At 39.7% G+C, this 21,086-nt stretch overlaps 3 protein-coding genes across 6 annotated transcripts in view; 2 read left to right on the top strand and 1 right to left on the bottom strand.

Moving 5' to 3' along the window:
• Window positions 1–14,626, top strand: part of LOC106939899 (tropomyosin alpha-1 chain) — a 28,613-nt gene extending 13,987 nt beyond the window's left edge. For 2 of the 4 annotated variants that reach the window (XM_015022472.1, XM_015022475.1), the window contains 7 exons: window positions 7,241–7,374; window positions 7,474–7,591; window positions 8,054–8,124; window positions 8,654–8,729; window positions 10,548–10,610; window positions 10,873–10,942; window positions 11,520–11,733. In XM_015022472.1, the coding sequence (XP_014877958.1) occupies window positions 7,241–7,374; window positions 7,474–7,591; window positions 8,054–8,124; window positions 8,654–8,729; window positions 10,548–10,610; window positions 10,873–10,942; window positions 11,520–11,602 (615 nt within the window). In that variant the 3' untranslated portion in view covers window positions 11,603–11,733. Of the gene's footprint in view, window positions 1–7,240; window positions 7,375–7,473; window positions 7,592–8,053; window positions 8,125–8,653; window positions 8,730–10,547; window positions 10,611–10,872; window positions 10,943–11,519; window positions 11,734–13,503 lie in introns of those variants that run through there. The other 2 variants (XM_015022471.1, XM_015022474.1) reach the window with 1 other exon arrangement.
• LOC106939900 (40S ribosomal protein S27-like) lies at window positions 13,757–15,867 on the bottom strand. The gene is made up of 4 exons (XM_015022476.1): window positions 15,733–15,867; window positions 15,209–15,317; window positions 15,019–15,129; window positions 13,757–14,920 (listed from the first exon to the last, which is right to left on the bottom strand). The coding sequence occupies exons 1-4, from the start codon at window positions 15,736–15,738 to the stop codon at window positions 14,892–14,894; spliced, it is 255 nt and encodes an 84-aa protein (XP_014877962.1). The 5' UTR covers window positions 15,739–15,867; the 3' UTR covers window positions 13,757–14,891.
• A 1,513-nt stretch (window positions 15,868–17,380) lies between these two features.
• On the top strand, window positions 17,381–20,413 carry LOC106939898 (ras-related protein Rab-8A-like). The gene is made up of 6 exons (XM_015022470.1): window positions 17,381–17,861; window positions 19,232–19,292; window positions 19,528–19,588; window positions 19,923–20,000; window positions 20,108–20,197; window positions 20,282–20,413. The coding sequence occupies exons 1-6, from the start codon at window positions 17,738–17,740 to the stop codon at window positions 20,396–20,398; spliced, it is 531 nt and encodes a 176-aa protein (XP_014877956.1). The 5' UTR covers window positions 17,381–17,737; the 3' UTR covers window positions 20,399–20,413.
• Window positions 20,414–21,086: the final 673 nt, after the last annotated feature.

Genomic DNA, 21,086 nt, shown 5'->3' on the forward strand with positions numbered 1-21,086 from the left:
TTTTGAACAACAAGCCTCAACACATGATATCTTAATAAGAGCTCCCTTAGTTTCCACGCTGTGCCGGTTTGTTTTGCTCATCATAATTATTTTCAAACAATTTTGTTTTTGCTGCAAGCGTGGGAAAAGTGTACAGTTTTCTTGGAGCAGGTGCACTAGAGTCCTGTAAATTCTCGTCACTCTGGCAACATTTTAAACAAATTATAGGAACAAAATTACGTTTTTATAATTTTGCAATACCTGAATATACTTTGAAGTGGGTAACTGCCTGATGCTCAGTCACCAGGAATCATGCACAGAACGAGGGAGGCACTATATATCGCACATATATTGTCATGCCAATATCAGTGTGTGCAGTATTTATGTGACAAAGATGATCTATAGTTGTTAGCTGCAACCTGCAGCTCGGGAGCTGCAAGTGACTCTTTAAACCTTTCAAATTGGGACTTAATTACTGGCTAAAAGTAATAAAAACAACAACAACAAAAAAAAAACAACTAATGTGTTTCAACATAGATAAAATGGCAAATGCAAGTAGTTTTTATCTTTACTTTTTATCTATTTATTAATTTCTTTTTATTTCTCTTTCTCACTGTCTACGTTTTAATGATATAAAGCCCCCCGGAAAACGTCCCAGTTAAACGATGTTTAACTAAAGTCCTACGGGGTTTAGAGTCCCAGTTGTCGGCGTTTCAACTAACATGATAACGACAGAAACGTAAGTGAATTTTACGATAACGACAGAAACGTAAGTGAATTTCCGAGAGGTTAGAGTCCTTGTCAAACGACGTTTAGCTGAAGTCCTAAAAGGGGCGCGGGTTTTAATGTTTTTATCTTTCTTTTAATCTTTCTTTTTTTTCAAAATGTCTTTTCTCTTTCTCACTGTTTATTCAATGTCAACATGCTGTTTTTATTTTAATTATGTAAAGCACTTTGAAATGCCTTGCTGCTGAAATGTGCTATACAAATAAAATTTGATTGATTGATTGATCAGTTTTTTCCTTAAAACGGTTGCATTGATTATTTTTTTTATAGAAAAATTAAATATTCCTTAAAGTAAAACATACAGAATGCCAAGATACCTGAAGTGCTTCCAGATACTTTCACTCTCTGGTGAACTGCAGTATCGAGTCGATAGCTATCATATCATAACTTTCCATCAGGTTATCTTTAATTCCAGTTTTGCAACAAAACGTGGCTAATTTTGATTTGATAACTTTTGCTCTGAAAGGCTAACGAACACACCTCCTGCTTTTTTACCTTGTGATCTGTTTGCATGCATTCCTCAGATCTAGTTTCTGCAGTGGAGTGTCATTCTTGCTGCTTTCCCACTAAACCAGGTTACCTTCGTTGTAACCTTCTCAAAGATAAAAGCTTGTCTGGATCGTTTTTTGCATTTAAAAGCCCTTTTGTTAAGGTAAAACTCTCGTGGCGCATTTAACTAAACGCAAAGTTACTTTGCAATTAAGTGCTGCATTGCTGCAGTTTTTCAGCTGGCCTTCTAACACTCTTGCAGATTCTCTGGAAAAGGCTATTTCCTGATTCCGATGTTTTCTTTGGACCTACTCCCTGGGAATAGCTCAACTTTCCAAATATAAACGCCACATGTTGATACTTTCTGGCGGTCCGTGGCATATGGAGGAACACCCCCATGTTCGTGGCTTCGCTGATTATGCAGGCCAAGGCTGTGGGTTCTCCCTCGAGTGAAGAGCAGAATATATTTATGCATTTAGGGCAAGCAAGGCTAAATTTGTCACGGTGTCAGTAAATAGTATTTAGAAAATGTGAGTAATGGTTTGGCACCTGGCAGTCAAGCAGCACAGGAAACGATGAGGACCGGGGAGTCCTGCAGGACGCTTGCTTCTTTCTTTTACCTTGAAAGAACTGCAGAGAGTTCAGCTGTTTATGTAACTCCTAAGAGCTTTCTATTAATTCAGAGAACTCTGCTCGGCATTAAAAACCAAAGGAAGAACCTCTTGAAAGTCCGATAAGGTACTGAGCAGTGGTGGCAGATTACATTCAGCTCAGAGAGAGTGCTCTTTGTTGAGCTTGTCTTGGATGTTTAATGACATTCTTTTACATATCATGCCTCCTAACAGAGCAGCTTGTACTCAGTGCAGCTGCGTTTGCATGCCAGGTCTTTACAGGCGGAGATTGTCTCTCCTACCATCGCATATTCGCACTGAGCACAGCCACCATCTGTGTCAGGAATAACTTTCCCAGAACCCCAGCAGCACCGTGCAGCTCATTAACCCACTGCCCTGAAATCGCCCGCTAATTGGATTCCTCTTTCATTCGTCCTTGAACCAGACTGAAGCGCATGACATGCACCCAGGTATTAAGAAAGTCGCTCTGAGCTGAACTGTGCTGCGTCTCCATGCGGTGAGGTTTCAGCACTGCTTATCTTGCAAAAGAAAATGCATCTAAAGAGCGAGACCGGGACAATACCTGCTGGTATTATTGATTAAATTGTCTGCGTATGCTATTACCTAAAGCCATTACTCAGCCGTCACGCACCAAGCTCAGCAACAACACAATGACGCAAAAAACACTCCCTCACTATTGTATTGGCGAGTGCAAGTCGTCTCCTTGAATGCAATATTTGGTTAGAGATCATATTTCAAGTGAAATGGACTCAATCCGCCTGACAGTAGTAGATTTACCTATTTAATTTCTAATTGAACTCCATGCACATGGGTAGACGCTACAGCTCACAGAAACTCGTGGGTAAATACTACTGATAGAAAAATGTGGGCCAATTGTGGTAAATATGGTCATAACATTCAGCTATGATACAGCAACTTCACATTTAACCTGATACCATGTAGTGAATATGGCAGGAAAAAAGCCAGTGTTGTTTGCATTGCTACTCATTCATGTTATGGCAACATTTTCAGCTGCTTAAAAAGTACGTTGGAGAAAGATCGCTTTAAAATCATAGTTTTTGCTGTTAGTGGAGATGTTTGTTTTTCTTGTGTACCTGCTTCTTCTATGTGATTATCACTAGAGCTGCAGCAGTTGCATTATATGCATGTTTCTTAGTGAGAAGATAAATCAAAGAATCCAGATTTAATCAAGTGTTACAGAACTAGCTTAGTAATACACAGTCTGCTACAGTGTAATATGTCTTCCAGGCTTGTTTTTGAACTGTATCTGAACCAGTGACATGAAGATGAACAGATGCACCTTTACACTTTCTGCTAATCCTTTTATTAGAGATGCACTGATCAGGCTTCTCCAGGTCAGAGTCGATGTTTCCTGTTTAGCTTGTGCTTCCTTTGATCTATTCTGATGGGGCTACAGGTTTATAACGGATATAATAAATAACTCGGAATAAAAACTCTGTTGCAGTTTGTTTGATCGGAGTAGTTTGATAAATTAAAATGACAACTGCTCTTGGTTCATACATTTGTAGACTAAGAATGGTGGAAAATGTTACGTTTGGTGCATTTATTGAACAGGTAATGAAGGATAATTTCTAGATTATATTTTCTGGTTTTCTGAGTTTCTTTTGAGAAGCGTTCCTGCACTTTAATAACCTGGTTGCAGTTGTAGGAACAATTAAATCTGTAGGATTTAATCAGATGATGGAAGAGATCAAACTATATTCATCTTTTACTCAAAATATCAAATAAGTTGTTGTGTAAAGATGATAGTATGGAGGGCGTATAGTGCCTTCGACATGTAATTTGATATTTGTACCCAATTAATAGTTGATCAAATGTGCAGATCATTCAGGTGGGTAACGCGAAGAAATATTTCAGGATTCATTGTGAACTTTGAACTATCTCTGAGCCTGAATAAGGAGTGGTTCTGACCTTTGATTGGACTATAGGTTGAGGTATTTTCCTGTGCCGAGGTTTATAAATTTTCTTCACATTATTGTTTCACTTTGCTAACACTTTTCCATCATAACGTTAACTTGCAACGTGAGGTACTGCCATTTTCTCTGGCTTTGTGAAGCACAGAGTAACGCAGCTCCCCCATGTGCTGCTTCTCACTGGCTGAAAGACTCTAAAGCCATAAATTGTAGACCTGCGCCATATTTTTCTAAGTGGTTAAAGTGTCCCAGTGTTTTGTGGAATAGCAACAGAGCTAAAGTAACTATTTTCACTTGGCATATTTTTCAGAGCACAAAGACCCACTGTGATATTTAATGTAATGTGCTCTGTTATATCTTGTATCAATGTAACATTGATACAACTTGCACAATTAAACAATTATTAAAATGTAGTAGTTAATGTATGCCTCTTTGTTTCTTTTTAAAGTAGTATTTCTTAAAAGAAAGGGTGGAAGGGTGTTGGAATAACCCTAGGAAATGGTGATTCAGCCTTAATGTCCTTTGAGTACCTTTCTCTGTGTGCGTGTGTGTGTGTGTGTGTGGACATTTTTTGCTTATTGTCACAATCCTACTCAACCACAAGCATTCTCCAGAGTTTGTTTACCTTATAAGGCAGAATGACTCCATTGCTGTGGGAGAATGCAAAGTGGGTGCTAAGGGAAGAGGCGTGGCCAGATCTCTGCATCGCTGAAGGAGAGAACAATCAAAGGGAGGAAATGAAAGAATGGTGAGCTGCCAACTTCCTGCCACCTTTTCCAAGATCCTCATATTGAAGCAGTGACGGCAGTGAGGTTGGTCGTTCCAGTTAGCTCTTGTTACTGGTAAATCACTTTGCAAAGACTCAGGAAAGCAGCTTCTTAAGGTACAGCTGCACCCTGAGAGCTTTCAGGCTTCCCCCTATATTGTCATGCATCACAGAGTTGGAGGCATGAGAATATGCCCAGTACACACATAAACTTTTGATTTTAACACAAAGCTGTCGGTGTGCATGAGGGGATCCCCCCACCCCCCACTTTCATGTTTGTGAAAGCCTGATGACGGATAAGCCACCAGGTTACACCTTTTTCACTATGTGTAAGGGCAGGTTTTCACTGTAGTGTGAACTGGTTTGTGTGGTTCTTTTCTTACTCTTGGTGACAGACAGGAACGCAACAGGCTGGCAATTTTCAGAGCCTTTCAGTGTCTGTGGCTGGCAGCATGGCTGACCTGAAGCTCATGAGTGACGTTCTTTTTGTTTCTGTCCATGTCGTCCTTCTTGCCTCATTCGGGACGCCGGGAAATGACGGGATCTGTTGTTTCAGGCTGCAGTTTAATCCTGTGCAACGTTTCTCACCTTCCGGATGGCGTGGCGATGGACGCTGATGAGAATTCAAGATGCTCTGAGAGGTTTATTTCTCGTTCATTCATTCTGCAGCGGGGTGCCTTTCCCCTCCCGTGTGCTAACGACGCTCTGACAGGCATTTCCTGTCTGGTATCAGCGGCCCTCCCTTGGCACGATATGCAGAGAGGAGATGGTTTAAATATTAGTGGGGACTATTTGGTTTGAGTCAGAATAAGTAGAAAAGAAGGCTAAAAGCGACACTTTCATTTCCTGACATGAATATGAAAGAAAGCATAGCTTTGAACACAAAAACACAGAATGCTGCTTCTTCTTCTTCTTCTTCTTCTTCACTGAGATCTTAGCCACTTTTTGCGGTTCCTCCTTTCCTCCTCATTGAGTCTCTTCAGTTTCAGCAATTGCCTTGCAGAACGACTCACCAACCTGCAAACTGAGTGACAAAACGCCTGTGACTGTTGAACTGACTCCTGGACTCATGATTGGCTAATGAGTCACTGACCTACTAACTGCTGTGCTGCACCTTCAGCTGCTTTGTCTTGACGTAATTGTGATGTTTAATGACTGGTTGTGACCATTCAAAGGTCCGCCCTCCGTGGCGGACTCTAGAGTCCAGTCTGAAAGCAGATCACTAGGAGATAATAGTTGTTTCCGGCAGGGAAGATTCTTGTTTAGTTGAACCTTTGCCTCCACTTTTCTCCTCTGTTTACGGAGAGCAGATGAGGGGAAAAACTAATTTGCCCTCCCTGCTTGGCCGACTTCTGCATCCACCAACACCGGAAATTGAGTTTTACTAGGCATTTCATTCAGATGCCACAGAAGATTTACGTTGCAGGTCACACTTGGCTCAATAGACAGCAATGCTGTTCCAGCTGTTATTTATCAACTCATTGATTGGCATAACAAGAGCAGCTCACTAACATATGGTGTTTTTGTAGTCCACCTACAGCTGAGCATTGCCTTTGTTTGGATTCAGACAGTTGGTGTTGAATTATTAAAATGCCTAAATGATAAAGCTGAATATTTTCCTGTCCTCATGGCGCCATGGTCATGCTCTTGTGGATATATTTGAATATCTTTTAACGGATGTTTTGTGAGAAAGAGCCAAGTTAAGCACGTGTGTACAGTTGCTGCCGATTGACCTCGACATTTTATTATTATTTTTTCAGGTTTTTTTATGGCAGTAGTGGCCTTTATTCAACCGTAGCATCACAGACAGGAGGAAGAGCAGAGAGACGAGGGGAAGACATGAAGCATATGAGGCAGGGAATTGAACCAGGGACAACTGTGTTGAGGACTTTACCCTTAATTTAGGATGTTCCTGCTCTAATACTGAGCCATGCAGCGCTCCATCTTTGTCTCTTTTTTTTATGTCAAATAAAGCATAAAATAGGCAAACTCTTTGGCCATTTTTCTGTTTTATTAAAAAACAGAAGTGGTTTGGTGGAAACTTGTTATAGTCATGAGGAACTTGGTCAGTGGTGACTGCTGCTCTCCTTTGAGATGCTTATTAATCCTCCCTAATGCTCATGTTTGGTCATACATTTAGATTTTCCATAAATATGGAAAAAGAAAACAAATTATTGAAAGATATTTATGTTTCCAGACTCTTCCTTCTCTCAAATTCTAAGGGATCCATCCATCCATTCATATGACGGTCTGTCCATTCATTCTTCCCCTTCTTTACAACTTTTTGCAGGTTCCATATTGAAAGCTTTGCCACTTCAGAAATATTTCACATAAATTCTTAGAAAAAATTTTGCATTCAAATGCTTTAATTTGAGCCTGGGAGTTTTGACATGAAGTATGTGTTGAAACCAACATTTATTTCTTGAGGAAAATGTCACAGTAAACATTCTCAGAGCAAAATAAAACAAACAAAAGACAGGAAACAAGACTTCAAAGATACGGAGTCACTCTAATCATCTTCATGCTTTTGTTTAAATTTTCCGCTCTGCCCTCTTCCTGTCATTTTCTTCTGGTGTGACAGGACACTGGTTGGACGTTTTCTTATAGAAATGTCTGACTAAAGTTCTCTTCTTCCTCCCCATCTTGTCCTGCAGGCGGAAGGTGATGTCGCAGCTCTTAACCGTAGGATCCAGCTGGTGGAGGAGGAATTGGACCGGGCCCAGGAGAGGTTGGCCACAGCGCTGCAGAAGCTGGAAGAGGCAGAGAAGGCCGCAGATGAGAGCGAGAGGTGAGATTTGTTTCCTTTATACACCTGGCTTTCATGTTGCAAATAATCAACGTAGGAGTCGTTTTGAAAAACGGATCTGTTGTCTTCTCTTCATGTCAGAGGGATGAAGGTGATCGAGAACAGAGCGATGAAGGACGAGGAGAAGATGGAGATCCAGGAGATGCAGCTGAAGGAGGCCAAACACATCGCAGAGGAAGCTGACCGTAAATACGAGGAGGTAAAGATGCTTCCTGCTGCATCTAGGAAGTAATAAGGCTGGATTAGGGTGCAGAGTCGGGGGAGAATTGCGCACACCTCCAAATTGCGCCTAAACTCGGCAGATCTGATTGTGATTGTCTGGTGACCAAATAAAGTAGTGAGGTTTTCACACTGCAGGTGAAATGCAACTTGGATCTGTCAGTCTGTTAAAAATAAAAATAACTAGCACCACATTCACTGATGATCATGAGGAGGAAGTGTGAGAATCAGCTAGAAGAATATGACTGAAGTTGACCAAGAAAGCAATTTGACATCCTGTTGGTATATGTTATGGTGGTTTAAGCAGAAATCTTACAACCTTTCCCAGAATTATTATTCTTTAATGTGGAAAAAGTTTGGTAGTCTGTCCCAAATGTAAGCAGCATAATGAAATCTGTCCTCCCACTCCAAACTGTAATAAAACGTACCCCGTTTGTGTCAGGTGGCTCGTAAGCTGGTGATCTTGGAGGGGGATCTGGAGAGAGCCGAGGAGAGGGCTGAACTCGCTGAATGGTAAGACGAAGATGCGCAGTAAAACATAATTACAGCATGTGCACTTAGAAGTGTCGTTAACACTTTATTTGAAGTGCATAAGACTGACATGACACCGTCATAAACATGACATAACACCTGTCATGAACATAAAGAAGTCTTTATGAATGTTTACGACAGTTGTCATGAAGTGTCATTTGGTAAATAATGACACTTTTAATGCAAAGTTGCTCTAAAAGTTGCATTAAAAGTCTTTAAAAATGCCAACTTTGCATTAAATTATCATAATTTACAAAATCATGCAAAGTTGGCACTTTTAATGGACTTTTAATGCAACTTTTAGAGCAACTTTGCATGAAAAGTGTCATTATTTACCAAATGACACTTCATGACAGGTGTTATGTCATGTTTATGACAGTGTCATGTAAGTCTAATGCACACCCCATCAAATAAAGCGTTACCGAATGTCTTAATGTTGATGTTTTAGTTGTCTATTATAGCTAAGTGTGCTTCTGCTTTATTTATTTATTTATTTATTGTTTTTGTTCAGTAAAGCCGGTGATCTGGAGGAGGAGTTGAAAAATGTGACCAACAACCTGAAATCCTTAGAAGCCCAAGCGGAGAAGGTGAGAGTCGACAATGAAAACACCAGACACACATGTTCAAGTGACGAGTCTTCACTTTTGCACGCTAAAGTTTTACATGCAAACTAAAAATTCACACAACCAATTTTAGCTTGCAACGGATTGAAAAACGAGTTTTATCTGGAATCCGACAGAGCTGGCGTGAAACATCGCAGCACAAAGTATCAGTTTAGAAAGCCTGAATACATAAAAGAATCATTATAGTAAACAAATGGTCCGACTCTGAGAACATGGATCCTGTCATTTTGGCCACACTTGGCTCAGTAGATGGTAATTCAGACAAACTGCATTACATCACTAACGTGTTGCTTAATACCAGTTCTGTAGTTGCTTAGTATAACTATGTCCTCCTTTTTGTACAACCATGTGTTTTTCTGTTTCCTGTGGAGAGAAAACCCATAAAAGTCGTAATTTATATACAGTTAGACACCAAGACATTTTTCTTTGTGCTGTCAGTGCCTAGATGGAGGGACTTGTAAATGTATTCCCACTGCATTGAGCATCACTGTGATTTAAAGGAGTTTTATGTAATAACAAACAGAAAGTAGATTAAAGTGAATAATCTCCTTTGAGGTTTAGGGTTTATTGGCAAATAGGGCTGCAACTAATAATTATTTCAGTAATCTGTTGTCTTATCAATTATTCTGATGCTTAATTGGTTACAATTTTAATTGTTTAATAAAATTGCATTCTGTAATCTTTCCACAAATACCCATAAATGAAATCTAAACCATCCAACTGCATAAATAGAATCCACCCATGTTTCATTTGATGTTTTTATGCATGCAGCTAATCTGTGAAAGCCTCAGATTTATTTGAACATTAGAGAACAAACAGCATCGTGACGACCAAGGAAAGGCAGCAGTTAGGTCTGCTCATCTTAAAATGGATAAACCAAGGCACAGCTTTCTAAACTAGTCAGATATCCAAGCTGACAAGGAAGAGGAAAAAATGGCTTCAGTCAAAGAAGCGGCTAGTCGATCGTTTGTCACTCTGGAGGAGCTCCAGAGATTCAGAGCTCAGGTGGGAGAATCTGTAGACATCACGATAAATAGTTGTGCAATCTTCAAATCTGGGCTTTATTTAAGAGACATGAGGCAAAAGTCAGTGTTGGGGGGGAAAAAAAAAGAAAAGCTACAAGAAGTGAAAGTCATAGACGGAACAAAGAGGAAAGCAGCTCTGGTTGGATGAAACCAGAAATAAAACTTGATGGTCTAAAAATGAAGCAAAATAGTGTCAGCATAATGCTGTGAGGAGTCAATTTAGAGTGTAAAGCTGGATTGAAATGACTGTGCTTGGATTATTTCGTAATGAACAAGCAGAAATGTCAGCCTGCTGATGCGCAGAGCTGATCAACAACATCCACAGTTCAAAATCATGCCTATCGCATGAAATCCTAATGAATCGCATTGATGTGTGTGATTGTAACGAGACAAAGATTGTAGGTAAAGACACTGCAGGGCGTTTCTGCGAATGCCAGCTGCCCTTTTGTCTTCACTTTCCTCCCAAGGTCAGGCATGCAGTACGACAGCATGCCAGGTTAACCGCAGGCCTACTTCCCCTTTGCGTTGCAGTATATGTTATGCTTTTACGCAGTCGGGGCCCGTCATGGTTGACGGCACAGTCGTTTGTTCCCAGAACATACCAACGTATTTGCCTCCAAGGAACTTAACCTTTCTCCTGTCTAGTGAGCTGAAGAAGGAGGAATTAAAGTTCACACTCAGTTAATCTGCAGGTGAAAGCAAGTGGAGACATGTTTAGATTTCTGCCACTGAGTTTTCTGTTTTTCTGCCTTGACAGTACTCAGAAAAAGAGGACAAGTATGAGGAGGAGATCAAAGTTCTGACTGACAAACTGAAGGAGGTGAGATCCAGATGTTCCTCTCTGATTATACTGTCATCTCATATTTCCTCACCTCTTCGCATCCCTTAAGACTAAAACAATACACGCGTGTTTATTTTTGTGGCAGTTTATGAGTTCCTTTTTTATGGCTGAGTTATGTAAGGGAGACATTTTCTAACTGCAGAACACCCAGAAAAGAATGTGTAAAACTTTTCCAGTGGTGCATGCTGGATTACTTTGTCAAGGCTCGCTGACTTTGTGTGTGTGTGTGAACTCCATCCAGGCTGAAACCCGAGCAGAGTTTGCAGAGAGAACAGTGGCCAAACTGGAAAAGTCCATCGACGACCTGGAAGGTATGCAAGCATTACCAGTCTGCGTAACGTGTAGACGGATTCTGGTGTTCGCTGCTCAAGTTAATGCATTTTGAATACAAGCAGCTACAGTTTTGGTAGAAATCTTGACGGAGTGGAAACATCCTTTTGAGGGGGAAAAGAAAAAAAAAATGATATGTCCAAAAGCTATAAAAACTGGCCACAAAATCTGCAGAGATCCTCTTTTCCGAGGCTGCAAAGAGGACAGTATGTGCTTTCATGTTTTGTAGGTCAGCATTATTTAGTTGATGAACCATAGGGAGCTCACTTTATAGCGTTATTGGAGCAGCTTTATGAGACACTCAGAGCAAGCTCGAACGCTCGCAGCTCACCCGGCAAAGAGGGCTGCTAGCCTAATTAGGCATGCATCATTCTTTTAATCCAATCATTCTACCTCTTTTGTAAAAACCTGACCTAATTTTTTTTTCTTCTTGTCTTCTCCATATTTTCTCTGCTCCTTCCTGCCTCCTCCTGTCTCTCATGCTGCTTTTGGCTTGTCTGTGTTTCTACTGTCCTTGCCACCTGTCTGTACTCGGCTGTGGACCTCTGTGACCTCCAGACGAGCTGTATGCTCAGAAGCTGAAGTACAAGGCCATTAGCGAGGAGCTGGACCATGCCCTCAATGACATGACGTCTCTTTAGGCGTCTTCTGCTCGCTCCGACTCTCCTCTGTCGCACTCTGTGTAGCTTTTTCCCTGCATATCATATGTGCCTTTTGCTCATCTTGCTTTGCTCAACTGTTTCATTAAAGTCTCTTTATTTCCTACTTTGCAGCATTTGTCTCTGTTCTTTGTTACGACTGTAAAATAAACTTCCCTCCCCCCCTTTTTTTTCTTTTGTCAGTAAAACCTCAAACATTTTTCATTGGGATTTCAGTGAAAGGACCGATCCAAAGTAGTGCGTAATTGTGAAGTGGAAACAAAATCATACGAAAAAATTTGAAAAAAATTTTTTAATGAAAAATATGGTGCCCATTTTGCATTCATCCCTTTAATTCATAAAAAGAGTCCACTTGTGTGTCTTTTAATCTCGGTATCAACACAGCTGTTCTGTGAAGGTCTCAGGGTTTCTCAGAAACACTGGTGAACAAAAAGCATCACGAAGACGAATGGGAGGGGGTGGGGCGGTCCTGATTCAACTTTTTCTCTTCGAGTACCGATATTACAGCTTTTAGTATAGGTCGATACCGATATTGACTCGATGTGATATCAGCATGGACCGTACATCCACACTTGATCAAGTGCTATTACTCAAACAGAGACAAATAGTCAACGACAGCCATGAGAACAACTGACCCATTTTTTATTAGCCAGTGGGTCTTCATGTAGAAATGCTGCACCAGAGTGCTTCTATCGGCGTGCACATATCGGAGATATTGGACGCAGGCTGATATGAACCAATACTGTTTTATTTTTTTATTTTTTTGGTTGATATCAATATCAGATAAGGACAAGCCTAATTGAAGAAACAGCCAATAGCCCAGGTAGAGAATTATGGAGAAGTTTGAAGCAGATTAGGTTATTAAAAAAAATATCTCAATCCATCATCCAAAAACAGATGTAGCGCAACTACAAACTGCCTGGCAGGGCAAGAAGAGCATTAATCAGACAGCCTGGTACCTTTGAATCTGCAGAAATCACCAGCTTGGGTGGGGAGAATATATCCTCGCATTACCTAAATTTGGATGAGTGTTGAGAGAAAAGTGTTATTGGAATACAAGCTAACGTTTGCAGTCATGTGTGGGAAGATACTTGCATAAGAAAAACACTTGTTTGGTGGAAAGCTAACGCCACACGTTGCCTTGATCACAACACCCCGACGGTGGCAGCATTATGCTGCTTTTCTAGATGGGAACTGGAAAGCTGGTCAGAGTTTGTGGAAATATGGACTAACTGTGCAAAACAATCCTTCAAGTTGGAGGCTGTGAAACGCTGAAGACTGGGGCCAGGCTCATAATCCAGCACAACAAACGACGCTAAGCATTCAGTCAGAGCTGCAGTGGAAACCATTTTTATGTATTTGAATGTGTCAATCAAAAACACTCTGCAAGGCCTTCACAATTATGCCCTACTTTACTAATTTGAAACCTGTAACCCGAAAATATGACGGCATTTAAGTGGTGTGGATACTTTTGGAACACACTCGTTCAAAAGTTTTTCTGATTTTATTATAACAAGGCATTTGGTTTCTGTTGTATTTAGCACATATGATAGTCATGTATACAAGGTGAGGCTTTCTGTTATATTTACTGCAATTTTAGTTTGAGTTAGTACAAATCGCAGCCCCCTGTAGACCTTTAGGACGCTTGGTTTAAGTAAAACACCGCTGCAGTCCTCTAATACAGCCATAATATATTCTAACAGTCAAGCAGCCACTTTATGCATGACAGGCACCGTGTTGTGGTTAAATTTTTGCATGTGACTCAGCTTAACCCGAGTACCTATTCAAAACATCAGTCCAGGAAAACGGTGCTCTGTGCAGACTGGGCTGCATCATTATCTGCTTTTTAGGAGCTCAACGTGTCACTTTTGTTCTCTTTCCAGAGAAATTATCACATGCCAAAGAGGAGAACCTGGGCATGCACCAAGTCCTGGACCAGACCCTGCAGGAGCTGAACAGCTTATAAACGCCTGGAGAGGAGAAGATGGAGAGGATGAGATCGTCATTAACATTCCATTAAAACGTTCGACTCCATTCCACATTTCGAGCTGTAAAATCGTCTCTCCCCACATAAAATGGGGAGGATTAACTTAATGCTTGTCCCTTGGTGTTATGTTTTTTTTTTTGTTGTTGTTGTTTTTTCCCTCCTCTTTCTCATTGCTTAATTTTTATTCCCACTTGAATTTGCAGGAATTTCTTTAGAAAAAGATTTTTGACCACTTATTTAGAAAGAGTTGTGATAAATTCACCCAGAGAAAATGGGTTTTTGATGGAAGTCCTACAGGTTGAATTGCTCAGGCAGATTGTTGCTGACATGTTTGTTTTTAGAAGGATGCAATTTAAGACATTTTACTAATCTGTGCCTGTCTGATCCGCATCCTCCTAAATCTGCTTGGGTTTTAATCTGCGTGGTCGCCTGGCTGATGGAAAGGTTTTCAGTAATAAACACACTATTAAGGCACAAGCTGCTCCTTCACTTTAATCTTATTTACAATTAATCAGAGTCCTGAACTTCAGAGCAGCTCTGACCAACTTGAGGACATTTTGGATATCTACAGTGCGCCAAACCTCTTTATAATTTGGGTATCATGAGAGCCGGAGCAAGGCTGCACTACCTTTCCTACCGTATCAGAACACTTGAGCGAGCTTTACCCCAAATCAGGAGCTCAGTCACGTCTCATCAACCATTGATAACTATTGTATATAGTAGGAGAATGTTAGGTATGTGACAAGTTATAATACTCTGAATATTTTTTTTGTTTGCTTTTATGCCACTTCTTTATTTTCCAAGGGAAATGCAAAGACCAAAGAACACATGACACAGACAATTAAATCTTTAAATGTTTTATTTTATTTTATTTTATTTTATTATTATTTTTTTTTTGTGATGGTCTCAGCTTATGTCAAGGCCTAGGAGGGGGCCTAAAAAATTGATTTGAGGCCCTTTTCTTTTTGTTTCATTTACCACCCCCTCCATGTTCAGCCCTCAATAAATGTTTTACAGAAGTTCTGATTCATTTGACTCCTTTTGCATTTTGAGGTTTTCTATGCTATAATTGCCTTCACACATTTTTCACTGAGCATAATGGAGTGTACAAGCGTGGTCCTCTGTTCGCGTCGTCATTAAAACCCACAAGAGGGTCAAATTACCCCGAAATTACAAGTTGCAGATAGTATAGAGGTGATGTCTCTATTAAGCCACACGGAGTGGCTCAGCTCTTTTCATGGTCCCTTCTGCTGCCTCCTAGTGGATGTCCTGGCAAATTGCATCTCAGGAACATTTCTTCCTGAAGGCACAACCTAAATGGAGAACAAAATAATGTTAACCCCCAGAGATTTAAAAAAACTGAACTGATGTGCCTTATTGTAAGGACCAGTTTGTGGCACACTGCACCCACCTGCTGTCAGTCTGCATTTCCCTCCTCGTGGCCTGCAGAGGATCACAGAGCAGCCGGGGCAGGCCACCACTGTGTGGGCATGGCTGAAGATGGTGGAGATCCTGTAGCAGCCTAATAACGTTGAAGAAGAATATTACTAATCTGTGAGATTTGTTGTGTGACAGACAGTGGGCTTTGGGGAGGTGGTTACCTATGCATTTGACATCCATGAAGTAGGAGTTGGGGTTCTGCACCAGCCTCTTCTTCTTGTGTTTCCTCCTCTCGTCTGCAAGACTGGGGTACAACAAGTCCTTTGCCAGCTGAAAAGTTCAGCAGAGCATTCCCAAATGATGGTCTTTACAACTGATTTAACATCCTGAGGTGAGATTTGTGGCAACTGAACAGGATCCCAAGATATTTGAAGTTTACTGCCCTCTACAGTCTGATGAATGAATTGCTAGTTGAAGCAAAGAAACATGTCCAGACAAGTTTCTAAACCTTTTGTAGCAGGCATAGGAACGACACATATGATATGACTGCATATCTTTGAAAAATAGCCTAATACAATACAAGCAAAAATCTTTAACTTATACTGTCACTTTACATCTGCCTGTCATCAAAATATGTTCATATATATTAATATTTATGCAGCGATATTCCATCAGTGAAAACTAAACTGTAAAACATATTAAAACTAGTAAGAAAACAGATAAAACTGGATACATATTTACTTACAGACATGATTATTGAAATCAGCCCAGATGTTTTGTCCAATACAGAAGAGAAGAGTTGAAGTGAGAGTAATCTGCTCTGTGATTCACCTGCTCCTTCACAACTCTGAGGTTTGGTGCTGAAGGAGGCTGAGCAGAGGCAGATCTGTCTGTGCAGGGGAGGGGCTATGGATGAACTATAATCTGGGTTGGTTAAAATCAAAACAATAAATGGAGATGCCAAAAGAACACTGCATAGGAGAATACTGTCATAATTGCCCAGTCCATATGTGTGTTGGGGACCTTACACAGACCCATTTGTGTATTTGGGGGTACAGGAGTCTGAGCTATGAGGGAGAGTTTTGAAGTCTATAGTCCTTGTATAACAAAAGCAATAGCCTCTTTTTTTTTTTTTTTTAGCTTTTTATGGTCTCCATCAATGCTGCTACTTGTCTCTGATGTTGACTGTGGTGTTTATGGGCAGGTTGTCAAGGTAACGTTGTGAAGAGATGTCTAATTTTAATGCCTACATTAGACTTTTACAGAAGTTGTGGTTCTGGTGGCATCTTCAAGTGATGACCTTCAGTATGCACTGCGCCCAATGAAAAGTTCATGTTTTTCAACCAGAAAAAAATGCTGCCATTGAGTCAGGGGTCTGTCTTTGCCTCAGGCAAGGGGGTTTAAATATTATTTGTTCTGTTATTTGTTTTGTCTTGTTCTAGGATGATGGTAGAATGGGGAGTGAGATGAATAGACACATGAAAAGTCAATTTAGAGCCATTCATGTTAGAGAGAAGGATACCTGGGGTTGTCTCCAGGTCCCATTTATCTCAGATGAGGTAGAAGAAAAATGGACAGCCTGCAAACACTTCTCCTGGACAGAAATATTGTCACGTTGTGGGTGTCTAATTTTTATGATTTATTAAATTCATTCTAAGTTCTGGGATTAAAAAAGTGTCAACATTTAACTTCAGCGACTTTTAAAAACAAGAACTAGATTAACAAGTTTGAAATTATTGTTGATTTTCTTGAATCCATAAAAAGTGAAAATTATGAATGCATTCTCAAATACATAACTGAGCCAGATATTATTAAAACACCATGCAAGCACATTTAGATTTAAGGTTATCTTTTTAAATAAAATTTTATCATAATGTATATTTTTTCCTAACTGGAAGATTTTTTTTTAAACATTTTAGATTCCCAAGCCAGAAAATACGATAATATATTATTTGGAGCTCATCACCAAATATAAATTATCATAATGGAATCAGCTGTAGTTGATCATATTCCCTAACAGGTGCTGATAGTCTGCTCAAGCTACTTTTAAAACCTTCACTGCCAATTACAGACTAATGGAAATGCATAGTCTTGATATTTTTTATGCTTTGGAATAAAAATACACACAATAAATTCAAGCTTGTTCAATTCTTGTTTTTATTTAATTTCTGCTATTGTAAAATCTTTCTGCACTTGGAAAAAAATATTATTAACAAATATTAACAAATAAGCATAAATATTTAGATTGTGTACTAAAATGCGATGACTTGTTTCATTACACTTCTTGAAGGTCAAATAACTAGTTTTACTAACATGTCTAGTAATTTCTCCAGTTCTTTTAAATACTTTTCTTCAGAAAGCCTTGAATGTTTGGTATTTGTATTATCACCAGTGAAGTCGTTGCTTCCTTTCTCTTTGAAAGAGAAACTAAATTTAGCCTGCTGCCTCTGACTTATTGTCACTGATCGTGTTGAATTGTCTCATTTCCGTCGCAACATCAGTCAACGCCATTTTTCACATCCTTCTGAGGAGAACGAGTTCTTAGTTAAACATATCAAATTTACTGTAGTTAAATCCGGTTGGCAACAGTCTCCAAAACGAGCACACCCACCGGGCGGCAGCAGGCTTCCTGAGCCACGACGACATCGCAGAGTGACAGTTGATTTGACCAACAGGACGCCCCGCAGCAGCAGCGACCTCTCCGTCTGCACAACGGGCGGGATATCCGCAGTAGTAAGCTAGCTAATAACATGGCGAAGACTTACGATTACTTGTTTAAACTACTTTTAATCGGTGATTCGGGAGTCGGGAAAACCTGTGTGCTTTTCAGATTTTCAGAAGATGCCTTCAACTCAACGTTTATCTCAACTATAGGTGAGTGGAGCTCACATCATTAACGCCTCAGCTGACTGAAAAGCGGCACCGGAGCTGCCCATCCCGTCATGCTAAGTTGGTGCTAACTTTTCTTGCTAGCATTCAGCGATTCAGGAAATGCCCAACCGGCTTGAGAGAGGGGTCTTTAGGAGACCTTCACTGATTTTTAACCTGACTTGAATGCTTTGTAAGCACGGATATCACTGATTTGTGTACATTTTGAGCCCGTTGTAGTTATTTTATAGGCTACACAGACGTTGACAGCTGAGGTAACGTGCTAAAAGGCTAAAGCAAGTTAGTTGGCAGTGTCATTTCCCTTCTGACCAGCTGGCCTGTACTTCGATCTGTTGTTGACAACGCAATAAAAAAAGTCTCCATTAATCTGACCATCACGAATATTTATCCAAAGATCACCCATGAAGGCCATTCGGTTTGGCTTATTTTACTGTGTTTTAACGAACGATTATTATCACACCAATAAGCATTAGCGCAACTTGTAAAATGTACCGTAATTAACCACAACGACCGGTTTCTATTTGTAATCCGGGTTAGCCACGCAGTTTGTGCAAACAAACGAATAGAGTTGCCTCTATAGGACAATAATTACATTTATTTGAATCAAAATTTGTTGTAGTGTTATTTTACTTGAATAAACTCTTTGGGTATTCCACCCAAAAAGAAAAGAAAATATAGTGATGCACTGATCAGGCTTTTTCTGATCAGTGATTATTTTTTTATTATTTTAATCAGCATTAGTTTTAAATTCTATATAAAATAAAGGAATTATAATAAAATACAAATGTATATACAATATATCCCTAACTAATAAACAATTACACCATAAATAGTACATATTGTGATTGACATAAAAGGCATATATTACCTTTCTAATGTAAAAGACACTTCTGAATCCAGTTGCAAGATGTCATGATATTTAATATCGTCACTCATTGGTGTCCATGTGTTGGACAAAGTATGCCAACTACAGATATGACTGTGGCACCTCATAGTTAGATCTATTGGTGGCTTTTTTGCCATGCCAGTACAATTAAAAGCCCTATGTTTAATAAAGGAGGTTGGGCAAGTCGACATAAAACCTTCGTAACAAAGAAACGCATTCAAAATTTCAAAATTATTAGAACTTAACCTTTTTTTAAGCGGCATCAGTCCCCACATGGATGAGTGGATGTAGCTGATTGATGGATGGACGTTTAAAATGCAGTAACTAAACGTTGTTTTTAAAGTGTGATGTTCCAAAAATGATACTTCAGTACTCTAATCTTGGGTTATTTCCTAAACAACATACACAGTTTTGTTGCTTCATGAAGACACTCAGGTTTTGTTTGATTTTCTTTGTCTTTTTTCTTTAGGTATTGACTTCAAAATCAGAACAATAGAATTAGATGGAAAGAAGATCAAACTACAGATATGGTGAGATGGACAAATGCTGAATATTTAATACTAGTTCTAGGTAGTTCCTAGTACATATTATCACCATAAGCTTATTTATTTATGTTTTATTGACAAAGTGGCTACTTACAGCAGCAGCTCTAACAAGTGTATAAACAAATGACAGTGAGAACCGTCTAATGCAATCTAATTTTGTAAGCCGCAGCAGTAAAAAAGGAAACTTTCCCGAATTTTTATTTTTTTTTCATGCGTGTAGGGACACAGCGGGACAAGAGAGGTTCAGGACCATCACAACAGCCTACTACAGAGGAGCCATGGTAAGATGCGTTGTCATCTTTACTCATGATGCGTTGAAACTGAACAGGTGCAGCGACATTCATTTAGCTACTAGCGGTTAATCCTTTACCTTTTCAGAAACACGCCTCATGTTGTTCTTGTTTACGCTTTACACACCTCAAAATGAGGAGTGTTTTGTTCGTCTCTTGTTTAGTTCAGGCTTAGCTGCATGCCTGTGTCTTAATTTGATGAGTCAGATAAACATTACAGGAAATTATACTGGATCTAGCAAACAGATAAATAGGAAATGGAATCAGTTTTTACTTTTTTTTTTTTTTTTTTTTTTCCTAAATGTTTTTTTTCTGACTTCTCCAGGGCATCATGTTAGTGTATGACATTACCAACGAGAAGTCCTTTGACAACATCAAGAACTGGATAAGGAATATAGAAGAGGTAAACACTTGGATTCTTGGTGCCAATATTCTGCAAAGATTATAGTAGTGAAACATTTCACAACTGTAAGCACCTATTTACCTCACCATATTTTGTTTTTCCTGCAGCATGCCTCTTCAGACGTAGAGAGGATGGTCCTGGGGAATAAATGTGATGTCAATGACAAGCGACAAGTGTCCAAAGACAGAGGAGAGAAAGTAAGAATAGCTGGGATGTCATGGTGTCTTTTTTTTTTTTTCCCTTGCATCGTTTCTGACTTTTTTTCCTCTGAACCTGTTCAGCTGGCACTGGAGTACGGAATCAAGTTCATGGAAACGAGTGCAAAAGCGAACATCAATGTGGAGAATGTGAGTCCCTTCCTTTTCTTTCTATACTTTTATTACTCAGAAAACCAGTGAGAATAGCCCACATGTTACAGGATGGTGTGTGAGTGCTTCAACCTTTTGGGGCTACTTAGTTTTGCGACTATTGAAAAAGCAACAATCGGCTGCATTATCAGACTCTATGCTTATATGTTATCACCTGCAGATATAAAATAGCGTTAGCTTAATCTATAGAGAGGCGCTTCTTTAATTTCCCCACTGTCTGTGTTTAGGTGGGCATAGGACAGTAAATCAATAACAATATATATCACAATAGACACGTGATCAGTTTTGATAGATAATACATCCGGTAGTTTTCAGAAATTTCACTGAACTCCGATCTAGAACCGCACAGCATTCTGGGGGATTCAGGCAGAGGAATGGCTTTATCGGGAAGGCTAGAGGCATCAACTGACTCACTCTGGTTACCTAGCAACAACAACTTGCATCAGCAATTTAAAAGTTTCACTACCATGCCTCATAACTACTTAAAAATAAAAAGAACGCCGTGGAGTGGTAACTGTGGCTAAAGGTTAAAAGTTTGGTGGTATTTCAGATATTTAAAACAAAATAAACAAATCAGTAATTATCCATATTAACCGATATAAATATATTGTATTGTGATATGTTTTTCAGCCATATTGCCAGAAATGTTTCAAAGCGGTTCAAAAATTTCTTGGAGAATGTTTCGTTCAGGCAGCTGACCTGCAGCGTGCAGCAACTG

Source organism: Poecilia latipinna, unplaced genomic scaffold (assembly GCF_001443285.1).
Source record: "Poecilia latipinna isolate Pla-1442-1.1 unplaced genomic scaffold, P_latipinna-1.0 Scaffold3021, whole genome shotgun sequence".
In the NCBI taxonomy this organism is placed as follows: Eukaryota; Metazoa; Chordata; class Actinopteri; order Cyprinodontiformes; family Poeciliidae; genus Poecilia; species Poecilia latipinna.